Source organism: Bufo bufo, chromosome 3 (genome assembly GCF_905171765.1).
Source record: "Bufo bufo chromosome 3, aBufBuf1.1, whole genome shotgun sequence".
In the NCBI taxonomy this organism is placed as follows: Eukaryota; Metazoa; Chordata; class Amphibia; order Anura; family Bufonidae; genus Bufo; species Bufo bufo.
The window spans coordinates 431,901,907-431,915,644 of NC_053391.1; the positions used below are offsets into that span (position 1 = coordinate 431,901,907).

The following is a 13,738-nucleotide window of genomic DNA, read 5'->3' on the forward strand; positions in this document are numbered from 1 at the left end:
GTGGCTATTTACTGTATCTAGCAAGAGTTAGGGCTTATTCTGATTAGTGATATTAGTCTACTGGTTTGTTTTCTGACTTGGGATCATGGGCAAATTTTAATATGGACTGCTCACAGATGATGTCTGTATCCCCGTCTGTTATTCTTGCAGACCCGCTCACTTGGATGAATGAATTTTGATAGAAAATTCTTCTAATCACAGCATGCACCATCCAGTGATGGATATGCCTTTGAACTGGTTTATATTTTATTGGCAGCTAATGTATTTTCTCATAATTTACCCTTAATTATATTAAAAAAGCTGCTTAAAACTGCACTTAGTTTACTGGGTTTGCTGGGATTTTGTGATGTGGTTATTTCACATGCATTTTTTCCAGGTTTAAAATGCAACAAATGTATTTCACTTATTTAAACTATATGGCCAATAAACACATTACAAAACCGTAGCAATCATGGTAAAACCAAGTAAAACCAAGCTAGCTATTGAATTAGTGATTAATAACTTGATCAATATGTTGATTTGTTAATCCAGGCACACAGGGATTCGCCTGTTTTCTTTATTCTCATCCACAAGCAAAATATAAGGCCATTACATTCAGGCAAAAATATAAAATAAATTCCTGCTCGGCTGAGCACTAACTAAACATAAAATTACCCTTTCTATACGGGCGGCCTACTACCAGACACACAACACAATTCAAATGAAAAGTCACAGTGTCCATTTTGTTGTTTGAGCAGACTTCAGTAGCAATGGTGAAAGCCAGTCAGTTCAACCAGTCCTCCACCCAGACATGCTCATAGTGCAAACCTTTATAGCCCAGAAATGATCTGAGCTCCATCACCTGGCTGAGAGCTCTATATGAATATCAAAACTATGAATTAACACAAGTGGAATTATATACATAACAAACAAGTGTGAAACAGCTGAAAATATGTCATATTCTAGGTTCTTCAAAGTAGCCACCTTTTGCTTTGATTACTGCTTTGCACACTCTTGGCATTCTCTTGATGAGCTTCAAGAGGTAGTCCCCTGAAATGGTCTTCCACAGTCTTGAAGGAGTTCCCAGAGATGCTTAGCACTTGTTGGCCCTTTTGCCTTCACTCTGCGGTCCAGCTCACCCCAAACCATCTCGATTGGGTTCAGGTCCGGTAACTGTGGAGGCCAGGTCATCTGGCGCAGCACCCCATCACTCTCCTTCATGGTCAAATAGCCCTTACTTTCAAAGTTTTCCCAATTTTTCGGCTGACTGACTGACCTTCATTTCTTAAAGTAATGATGGCCACTCGTTTTTCTTTACTTAGCTGCTTTTTTCTTGCCATAATACAAATTCTAACAGTCTATTCAGTAGGACTATCAGCTGTGTATCCACCTGACTTCTCCTCAACGCCACTGATGGTCCCAACCCCATTTATAAGGCAAGAAATCCCACTTATTAAACATGACAGGGCACACCTGTGAAGTGAAAACCATTTCAGGGGACTACCTCTTGAAGCTCATCAAGAGAATGCCAAGAGTGTGCAAAGCAGTAATCAAAGCAAAAGGTGGCTACTTTGAAGAACCTACAATATGACATATTTTCAGTTGTTTCACACTTGTTTGTTATGTATATAATTCCACATGTGTTAATTCATAGTTTTGATGCCTTCAGTGTGAATCTACAATTTTCATAGTCATGAAAATAAAGAAAACTCTTTGAATGAGAAGGTGTATCCAAACTTTTGGTCTGTACTGTATATATGAATTACCCTGCTTCACATGGGTCTATAATAGAGATGTTCACAGTGCTCCCCATAACAGTGATATACACAGTGACCACCGGGGCCTGCCCTCTTAACAGTGACCTCCACAGTTCTTCACCACCTTAGCAGTGACCTCCACAGCGGCCTTCTCCCTTAACAGTGAGCTCAACAGGACCTTTCCCTCTTAACAGTGACAACCACAGTGCGCATATAACAGTGAAGAAAAATTGGGTTTTATGGAAACCTGGTGTAAAACTGTGTATGTCAGTGAGGCAAAGACTGAAGGACCTGCGAGCTTCTTTTGGCCAATAAGGATCATACTATAGTGCCATATTTGAATTCTAAGCACCTGATTTACCTATATGTTACAGATTGGTCTAGTCTTTAGGCCATATATGAAAATAAAAACAGACAGAAAACATTTTTTTATATTTTATATACATAAAAACAAATATGCTAAAATAAATGATTTGCCCCTTTTTTCTGAAAGGACTTTATTTCATCTTTCTGTCAAGAATTGCAGTACATGAGCCAAAAAAGACTTAGAATACTTTGAGTAAATGTGTCCCAGTAAGATACAACAGTTTTCACAAGCATAGATGCACACATCAACACGTTGATCGTATGAAAAGTCACTAATCATTAAGACTAATTTAATTCAATAGCTAGCAACACCATTTTAGATGATGAAGAAAAAATACATTTGTTGGGTAGTCTACCAACAACTTGTAGCCATTAAATCAGCATGACGGAAAATTGATAATTTGATCTAAAACAATACCATTTAAAGGTGGTTAAAGGCAAAAAAATTTGCACTTCATGTTATCACTACTTTTAATCCATAAAATAACAAACATTTTAGAGTCATATAGCTTCCTACTAGGATCTGTCCACATGACTCTTAAGCTCAAAATAAGAAGAGATTATATGGATAAATTACAAGATTCTTTGAATCTTCTCCCATAAAAGTAATAATCTGCTCAGCTCCTCATGTTGCATATGACACTGCATTTTGTGGAGATGCATTCCTTTTAAGTAATAACAGTTCTAACCCTGAAACAATCCAGTGCATTACTGCATGATCTAGCATTACAATGGAATAGTTAGAGAAGGTAACCTTTTTATAATGGAATGTTACAATTTATAAGCAATGATTAAAAATTGTGGAGTGAAACATACTGCAGTCTAGCATTGACTTTACAGTGGATAAAATGCGTTAAAACAATAGCATGGAGAATAAGATACAGAAAGTAACAGAACTGTTCAGCTATGTAATAGTCATTTCATTTCTTAGTGTAACAATGTTTAGCTAAAAAATATCAGCAATGAAAAGCATGACTGTTCTTGATGGAGATAAGAATCTCAGTGAGTGGTTCAAATCCCATTATCCTTGCACAAAAGCAGTGAATTCTGAAACCATGAATTCAGATTCTCTAGGAGGAAGATGTTTCTTCTTCTTTAAGGAAAACTAAAGCTTACGAGTTCTGTTTGGAAGAGTAAGAGGTTTAATGGTGCATTAACTGAAAAGGGAGAGGTTCCCAGCTTCACTGATTCAGGATTGAATGATTTTATGGCAAGTAACATGCTGAGGACATTCAAATGCCTATTATTTTTCTACCTGAGCATCTGCAACCTGGAGACAGCTTTTTCACATCGCTGCCAGTCAGTCATAAGCCTCCCGAGCCTGGCCATCTGACTAAGCCATAAAAAATGAGCAATTCTGCAGTCAATAGCAACCAGGCACACACACTCACACAAACACACCACATTTTATCCCTCTTTCTATCTTATCTAATTTTTAGTTATTCACATATTTATGCAAAAACTTTGCAAGATAAGCAAATTAAGTTATTACAATTGGATAGATTGAAAGATAGATAGATAGATAAATAGATAGATAGATAGATAGATAGATAGATAGATAGATAGATAGTGATTAGTGTTGGTCGAGCACCAAAGTGCTCGGGGCTTGAGTAGAACACCTCGGGATGCTCGAGTGCTCTACTGAGCACCCGAGCACAATGGAACTAAATGGGAGAACCCGAGCATTAAACAAGGCACCACCTGCTATGAAGAGAGTAGGGTGTCTGGTTCAGAGGAAAAGGTCAGAAATTGATGGAAGCACCACTAAAATAGTTCTGAAACAGCATGGGGAGGATGTCTGGATGCATCTTGGACTCAAAGGTCGCTGCTGGGAACGATGTTGTCCATGTAGTATGCCACTTTTACAGACTGACAATAATTCACACAAAACCGAAGGAAAAAAATCTATTTTAGAGGAAAAATTGTTAGGAAACATTCTTTCCTGTATATTTACTTGTATATAAAGTGCAAGTACTTCCAAAAATTGCAAGGAAGAGGCACTCCGATACAACCTGTATAGTAAACTGGTGTGCGACAACGGTGCCAATCTGCTGAGTGCGCTGAAACAGGGCAAAATGACACACGTGCCATGCATGGCACACGTCCTGAACTTAGTCGTGCAGTGATTCGTTGCCAAATTCCCCGGGGTCCAAGATGTCTTGCGGCAGGCCAGGAAAATCTCTGACCATTTTAGAAGATCTTACACGGCCATGGCTCGCCTTGCTGATGTTCAGCGGTGACACCACTTGCACATCAAATGTCTGATTTGTGACTGCCCAACGCGCTGGAACTCCACCTTGTATATGCTTCATAGGCTGCTCTAGAAGAAACGTGCGGTTAACGACTACCTGTATGAACTCTGCGGCAGGACAGGTTTCTGGGGAGCTTATTTTTTTCACCACGCCAGTGCTCACAGCCAGAACGCCATCAGTGACATCGTACCTTACGCATTCTATCTGGAGCGCGCATTGTCCATCTGAGACAAGTCAGCAGGAGTCTGAAGAGGAGTCAGAGGAATATGGTGGCTGTGGGGAGAAGGAGGAGGAGGAGCAAGAAGTTTCAACTTTTTTGGGATCCCTGGTGTTGTCCGTGGCTGGGGGAGGAGACTGAGGACGACATTCTCCTCGGCGATGAGCAGGAGCCAGGGCACTCCACTGCTTACAATTTAGTACAAATGGGAGCCTTCATGCTCTAGTGTTTGAAGCGGAACCCCAGTATAAAAAGCATAAAGGTCAAGGATCTGTACAGGGTGGCAACGTACTTAGACCCCCGGTACAAATACAAAATAGTGGACATGTTACAAGTATCACAGAGGGCTGTCAGAATGCATGATCTATGAGATATGGGATCATTCTTGCAGCCAACCCATCAACAGCCACCCTCCGGATACAGCCTCAGGAAACGCCTAGACCGACAGGTGTCCGACTACATCGGGTTAACGGCCGATGTGAACGCTCTGAGGTGCGAGGAACCCCTTTACTACTGGGTGTGCAGGCTTGACCTGTGGCCAGAGCTGGCACAATTTGTCATGGAACTCTTGACTTGCCCCTCGTTGAGTGTCCTGTCCAAAAGGACGTTCAGCGCAGCAGGGGGGATTGTGACCGATAAGTGCACTCGCCTTGCTCATGACAGTGTGGACTATCTCACATTTTTAAAAATGAATGAGGCATGGATCTCGGAGGAATTTAACACCTGTGATGACCACGCGTAATTGAATTTCCTCATGCCAGCCCACACATATCAGCCACCACCCAAAACAATGAATGGTCCTTGCCTTAAGTACAAACCGGATTGCAAAAAAGTTGGGACACTAAACAAATTGTGAATAAAAACTGAATGCAATGATGTGGAGATGGCAAATGTCAATATTTTATTTGTAATAGAACGTAGATGACAGATCAAACGTTTAATCCGAGTAAATGTATCATCTTAAAGGAAAAATACGTTGATTCCAATTTTCACGGTGTCAACAAATCCCAAAAAAGTTGGGACAAGTAGCAATAAGAGGCTGGAAAAAGTAAATTTGAGCACAACGAAGAGCTGGAAGACCAATTAACACTAATTAGGTCAATTGGCAACATGATTGGGTATAAAAAGAGCTTCTCAGAGTGGCAGTGTCTCTCAGAAGCCAAGATGGGTAGAGGATCACCAATTCCCACAATGTTGCGCAGAAAGATAGTGGAGCAATATCAGAAAGGTGTTACCCAGCGAAAAATTGCAAAGACTTTACATCTATCATCATCAACTGTGCATAACATCATCCGAAGATTCAGAGAATCTGGAACAATCTCTGTGCGTAAGGGTCAAGGCCGTAAAACCATACTGGATGCCCGTGATCTCCGGGCCCTTAAACGACACTGCACCACAAACAGGAATGCTACTGTAAAGGAAATCACAGAATGGGCTCAGGAATACTTCCAGAAACCATTGTCAGTGAACACAATCCACCTTGCCATCCACCGTTGCCATCTGAAACTCTACAGTGCAAAGAAGAAGCCATTTCTAAGCAAGATCCACAAGCTCAGGCATTTTCACTGGGCCAGTTATTTTTGGAAATCTGGGACGCCATGTCATCCGGACCAAAGAGGACAAGGACAACCCAAGTTGTTATCAACGCTCAGTTCAGAAGCCTGCATCTCTGATGGTATGGGGTTGCATGAGTGTGTGTGGCATGGGCAGCTTGCATGTCTGGAAAGGCACCATCAATGCAGAAAAATATATTCAGGTTCTAGAACAACATATGCTCCCATCCAGACGTCATCTCTTTCAGGGAAGACCCTGCATTTTTCAACAAGATAATGCCAGACCACATTCTGCATCAATCACAACACCATGGCTGCGTAGGAGAAGGATCCGGGTACTTAAATGGCCAGTCTGCAGTCCAGATCTTTCACCTGTAGAGAACATTTGGCGCATCATAAAGAGGAAGGTGCAACAAAGAAGGCCCAAGACGATTGAACAGTTAGAGGCCTGAATTAGACAAGAATGGGAGAGCATTCCTATTTCTAAACTTGAGAAACTGGTCTCCTCTGTCCCCAGATGTCTGTTGAGTGTTGTAAGAAGAAGGGGAGATGCCACAAAGTGGTGAAAATAGCCTTGTCCCAACTTTTTGGGGATTTGTTGACACCATAAAATTCTGATTCAACATATTTTTCCCTTAAAATGGTACATTTTCTCAGTTTAAACTTTTGTTCCGTGATTTATGTTCTATTCTGAATAAAATATTAGAAGTTGGCACCTCTACATCATTGCATTCAGTTTTTATTCACGATTTGTATAGTGTCCCAACTTTTTTGGAATCCGGTTTGTATATACAGCGGCATAAAAGGCCTTTTATGTCAGGTGAATCCCTAATTTTTGAGGCCCATACTGGTCGACAGTTACATATTTATCCCGTGACCGCCTTATGTACCTCTAACCACAGAATACAAAGTTATTTGTTGTCAGTTGAATGCCTATTGGCTAATTTTTGGGGCCTGTACTGGCCGACAGTTACATATTTATCATGTGACCGCCTAATGTACCTCCAGCCACAGAATCCAAAGTTCTTTGCTGTCAGGTGAATGCATATTGCCTAATTTTTGGGGCCTGTACTGTCCGACAGTTAATTTTTTATACCTATCAACATAATCACACCCCTGTCTCACTCCTCTGCGTCTCATTATGGTGGCGTATGAACCGCATTCACCATAAGGACCTTCTAATGTCACAGGGTCATGTGACTGTGCCCCCCAACCCCGTACTGTGCCCCTCACCTCGTACTGAGCCCCCTTATACCCTGCATTGTGCCCTCTTTCCACACCCTGTAAAGTGCCGCTAGTCATTCCCTGTACTGTGCCCTCTTATACCCTTTTATCCGGTCACGGTATGGCGGTGTTATCCGGTCACTGTACAGAGGTGTTATCCGGTCAATGTATGGCAATGGTATCCAATAACTGGATGGCCATCACTATATCCCTTTCCCTGCCCACACCATCCTTTTTCAGAACTGGCATGAGCGGGAAAAATATGCAGATTGCGGTGCTAAGGACATTTTCGTCACACTCTGTTTCAGAAATACGCCTAACATAGACGTGTTTTTATATAATAAATGACCACCTAATTGTATTATTATTCGGGGGTAGGGCTAATATCTTTATATTATATAGATTCTAGTGTATTATACTGTGCCCTGTATTTCCCAGTAGAAAATGATCCTTTGGAAACACAGTCCTCATCCCTGACCACCAGGATCAGGTAGCGCTCTATCAGTACATGGCGGCCTCCCCTCTCCGCCATGCTGCTCTGCTGTGTACTGGTTCTCATTCTGACACTAGGGCTGGGTTCACATCCTATTTTTGCCATCCATTTAATGCATACCAAAAATGTATGTGTTAACAGATGCCTCAGACTGATGCTGTACAGTGGCGTCCGTTCACCATACAGTTCCATGGTAGAAAAAAAAATTACGTTAATGTATGCATTTTTTTAATGGACTCTGCAGGATACAAAAACGTGGAGTGCTGCACATTTGTATATATCAAACTGATAGGAAATAAAAAAATTCTAGGCTCTAGCAGGGCACATTTTTGAGAGTTTCCCTTTAAGACGCATAAAAATGGCCCCTGATTAAAATGCATATTTTTTGTGGGAATTTTTGCCAATGATCCCCCTCTGGTATGTCACTATCCATGTTGTGGGACTATTTGTGCACTCATTGTTTGAATTTGGTACCTGCAAATGTGACCTGAAGGTTTTTCTGGTTCGCCTATTAATGTCAATGGGCGCAATGCGAACGCGCGGCTTGCAAACATTTGATCGCGAACGCGCGTTCGCGAATCGTCCCGGCCGATGTTCGTCCATCACTATCTATAATAATGAACAGTTTCTTAAATGCCTACTTTTGTTATATGGACGCCTAGGCTGGTTGAGATGCTGTAGGCTGCCTCTCTGTATGTTATGCAGTCAGTCTGTTGTGCCGTGTGCCACTTATGCAAGGGGTGGGGAACTGGGGGTCTGCCATGCTTGGGAGCCCACCTCCATTGCATATGAAAAACCATTATGGATCTCTGGAATGGCAAGATCCAGCTAAGTATATATAAAGTGTCATTCTAGCTTTTTTTTCCAAAGGGTCACTTTATGTCTTCTCATGTTGCACAGTATACCATATATGATAATTTTGGACACTACTTAAATTATTTTTGTTTTGTAAAGGCTTGAAGAAGAAAAGAGAAAGTTATATGGACTACAGGAAGACTTAAATAAATTTCGAACTTGGTTAGCAGATGCAGAGGAAATTGCTAATACACCAGCGGAACAAGGGAATGAGCATCAGCTAAATGAACTGCTAGAAAAAGTAAAGGTAAAGTGATTTATTTGAAAGGTTTTAAATATATGATTTGAATCGCCTATTGTGAGTGTTTTATGTGAATATTATACACATATGTGCATTTATTCATCCAGTTACAGGGCACTATTAATACACTGTTGCTACTGCTGGAAGATACTTACGGTACATAAAATATTACATTTTAAATTAATCAAATTTCCATCATACCACATAGTAAGTAATGTGTCCAGCATGGATTGCTCCTATTATGAAAAGTAATGCAGATATGCAGAAAATGTAACTTGAACTAAATCCACATTCCCTCCCATCTCTTGGTTTATCATGATAGATATACTGTATCTCTTTTTCAACTGTACTTACCATCTAGCTAATCAAGCAAATAAAAAATATAAGGCTCAGAAATCCAACCTGAAGTTTTAAAAAATTCTATGTGATAGAGAAAGGGACAGAGGGAGAGATGTTTCCAGGCATTCTGAGCACTTTCATTTCAGGTCGAATTTATTTGGAACTTTAGAAAGCTGAAACAAAACTACTAACCTAGTAACATAGTTTGTATGGCTTTAAAAAGACATCCTTCCATCCAGTTCAGCCTGTTATCCTGCAAATTTGATCTAGAGGAAGGTAAAAATCCCATGAGGTAGAAGCCAATTTTCCCAATTGTAGGTGAAAAAATTCCTTCCCGACTTCAGCTATATAATCAGGCTGAGAGAGCTATGTTTTTTGAAACATATTGTGAAGCAAATATTTGATATATTTTTGTGATGAAACAATGTGTTTGAAGTATGAACCTGTCTGCAGCACGTGGTGATCAGTCAGTTTCATATTAGTTTATGGAAGGGGCACAAAGCTCTCCCAAGTTAAAAATACATTTTGCTAGATTTGTATTGAAGGTGGGAGAAAAGCAACACTGAGGTATGCTTCATACAGTATGATCTCTTTTCATTTTCTACTAACCCCATGTCCAACAGCCCTGGCAAGCCTTCTATAACATAGCTTTTGTATCTCACCGTAATCATTCCTAAAGTTAAAATTAACATTTTGTATCCTTTACTAGGTACAGATCGTGGTGAATCAGCATTATGTTTAATTAATATTAGAAAACACATCCCAGTTGCTAATTACATATTTGTTTACCACGTACACATTGCAGAAAAAGAGTTCATTAGTATGTTTTATCTTTTAGGTAAAAGTAGAAGAGCTCCTACCACAAAAGGAGGTTTTGAAACAATTAAATGAAACTGGAGGGACAGCAATAGAAAGTACCCACAATCGCCCAGAAGAAAAGCGGATATCGAGGTCGGCCTAAAGGAGGCTAATCAGCGTTGGATAAAGGTAAGTTTTAGATGCCATGTATGTTTGATTACATATGTATAAATATATACAAATACTGGAATCACTAGGCATGTTTAATTTTTATATTTCTTATTGCATTTGAAGAGCATATTGCTACATTTACCTTATGCTCTCATGACCTTTGTTGTGAAGTGAGACAAAAGAATATAGCCAATGGATCAGAACTTTTTAAAGGAAATATTCATCCACTTTAAAACATCTCTGGATATGCATCTATGGATAGATAGATAGATAGATAGATAGATAGATAGTCACCATTGCACAGATATGTGGAAGAATATTCAACACCTAGAAGTAAATCAGAGAGGGGTAGATTTGCTAATGCTGCCTATGATTTAAAAAGTGTAAATTTAAGACAGACATACACATTCAATAGCTGTCGGCTGAATGATCGAATGGCTGACAGCTATGTCTCCCGACTTCCTCAGAACTCCTGCATACACATACAGGTTCAGCTTGTCCGAACATATATATGTATATTAATGGGTAGAGTGGAGGAAGCAGCTGCCAAACATTTCTAGTAGCAGGAATCAGGAAGAACAGAAGGATGAGGCAAAAATTATTCATTTCACTCGATACTTCTGTCCCCCAACATTATCTCTTGAGGGGCAGTCGGGAGCTTCCCACATGCAATAAACTGTCGGCCAAACTCACCATTCTCAACTGGTTCATTTGAAAATACACTAATGTGTATGGGGCCTTTAGACTACACAGTCTGATTTTATGACACCTATTAGTTGGTTTATTTTGCCCCAATATTGTGCAACCAATATTCTGAAACATTGTGGTGCATGGTTGTTTCACTAAAGCCACACACCATTTGCACCAAATTCACTCACTTTCTTTTTTGCTAAACCATGCCTCCTATTGGACACGGTGGAAAAAAAGTGTCTAAAGCCCATAATGTGGTATAAGGCATGTGCACTAGAATGCTGGCTGAATGATAAATCTGTCCATTGGTTCGTCTCAAGCTAGTGCATTCAGATTGATGGTTTATTAGTTAGTTATTCTTGTTAGATAGAAGAGAGCATTTACTCATGGAAATTTGGGTCTTGCATTCGAAATATAATGGAAATATAAGGGCACAGAAGTGGTAGTACAAATGGTAGATCTACTAACTTCTGAGCAAATTTGACTGTTGTATCGGAAATCCAGGTGATGGATCTTTCTAAATCATGATTTGACTTTCCTGAACTCAACTGGTTATTTCCAGTAAACACCTAAGTAGTTGCTATAGGCAATTCAATTACTGTTAAAGTAACAGTCTTATTTTTTTATCTCTTAAAAAATTAATCAGAATGGCTTCTTGTCTAGAAGGACAATTCAGTAATGTCAGCTTCCAAGGTTTATCTACTTGACTAATGATTGCTTGGTAATTACTTTTTAAACTCTAGAACAGACTTTAAGGTAACAACTTTATTTTTCATACTCAATAATGGATTTAAGTGGCTCAAAAAGTAACTTTGACATCTACAAATATAGAAAAATGTTTAATGAAATTATAATTGGCTTATTTACTTTTAATGCCTTTAGCTGCAATCAGCTTTACCCCTAATTTATAATCTTCAATCATCTTTGAAGATCATGTTGTTTCAGAAATACTCTTTGAGCATAAGTTAATATAATCATCGATAGATCTTTCTAATAAACATGTACAGAGTATTTACAGTAAGGAAAACTACCCAAAGTACATACTTTAGTATAATAAATGTAAAAGTATGGTTCTTATTGATCTGTTGCCCATCATTCCATTTAACTAATGCACTATATGTTTTATTTTCCTTACTAGTGATTCAACCACATAGGCAAAGTGATGCTTATTTACTCATATGTAGAGTTGAGCAGACACCTGGATGTTCGGGTTCGACGGGTTCGGCCGAACGTCACAAAAAAGTATGAGTTCGGGACCCGAACTTGACCCCGAACCCGAACCCCATTGAAGTTATTGGGGACCCGAACTTTTGAGCACTAAAATGGCTGTTAAATTTCATGGAAAGGGCTAGAGGGCTGCAAATGCCAGCAAAATGTGGTTAAGAGCATGGCAAGTGCTCTGCAAACAAAAGTGGATAGGGAAATGACTTTAAATAACATAAAATACGTAAAAAAAAAAACATTGATCTAGGAGGACGAGGTCCATATGAAGTAGGAGGCTGAGGAGGAGGTGGATGTGGCGGTGTAGGTGGAAGCGGCGGTGGAGGAGGTAGCCTACACAGTTTTTTTGTTTCAAATGTATTTTTATTTTTTTAAATTAGGGTACACTCCAAAACATTGGGAAATATAACCTGTGATAACCCCCTCCAGTCTTGCTAAACATACATTTAGACAATACACTGGCTGCAGGGCAGGCCAGCACCTCCAAGGCGTAAAGGGCAAGCTCAGGCCATGTGCCCAATTTGGAGACCCAGAAGTTGAAGGGGGCAGACCCATCATTCAGTACGTGTAGGCGTGTGCATACATACTGCTCCACCATGTCGCACATTCCAGTGATGTCCACGATCCAATTGGATATCTTCTCTATCAACTTTCGATGTTCTTTTATGCGCCTACCATGGTGATCACGGGTGGCGGGGATTCAGGGTTCCAGGCCGGAGAGAGAGCCTGAGAAAGGGATACCACATCCAAGGGAGGTCAATGAATGAAATTAAATGTAATCGAGCGGAAATGTGGGACAAAGTATTGAAGCATAAGCTTCCAAGTAAAGGAGGGGCGCGCAGCAATTACCCACTTCCGACTCGGGGAGGTAGTGACGATAAATAACAATACAGGACTCATAAGATCGCAGATTAATAGAAAGATTAATTAAAAAATTATAGGGAATGTCACTGTGGTATTTTGGATTTGGAAACGTTAGCCAGGAGAGGCCCTGCTGCCGCTTTGTTGACTCTAGATAACTTCTGCCTGATTGCACGTCACTGTGACGTCCACCATCCATTTGGAAATCTTCTCTATCAACTTTCAATGTTCTTTTCTGAGCCTACCATGTTGATCACGGTTATCACCCGAAAATGTAACAGACAAATTTGTGAATTTTTTTAACCTGTCTACTAGGTATAGCAGTGGTATACCACACCCAAAAATTGGTGAATCTCACCCAAAAATGTAACAGACAAAGTAGTGAAATTACATAAAATAAAATAAAATACGTACAAATCAAAATAAAATATTTGATTTATGAGGTGGAGGTCCATATGGAGTAGAAGTTTGAGGAGGCGGTGGATGTAGCAGTGTAGGTGGAAGCAGCGTTGGAGGAGCACGAGGTTATAATTTAAATTTTTTTTTTATTAGGGTATACTGCAAAAGAGTGTGAAATATCCAAAATACAAGAATGAGCAATTGCACAAGTTAGAATGTGGGCAACTCGGTAGTCATTGTGGAGACACTGCAGCATGTAATCGCTCATGTGTGCCAGGCTGCCCAGAGGCAACGAAAAGATGTCCTCTGTGGGAGGTGTATC

The 13,738-nt window shown here is 40.0% G+C and overlaps 1 protein-coding gene across 1 annotated transcript in view; it reads left to right on the forward strand.

The window, feature by feature from the left end:
- Positions 1-13,738, forward strand: part of DMD (dystrophin) — a 3,443,536-nt gene that overhangs the window by 2,275,843 nt on the left and 1,153,955 nt on the right. The window contains 3 exon segments of the mRNA XM_040424996.1: positions 8,796-8,943; positions 10,115-10,190; positions 10,193-10,263. Of these exon segments, the coding sequence (XP_040280930.1) occupies positions 8,796-8,943; positions 10,115-10,190; positions 10,193-10,263 (295 nt within the window).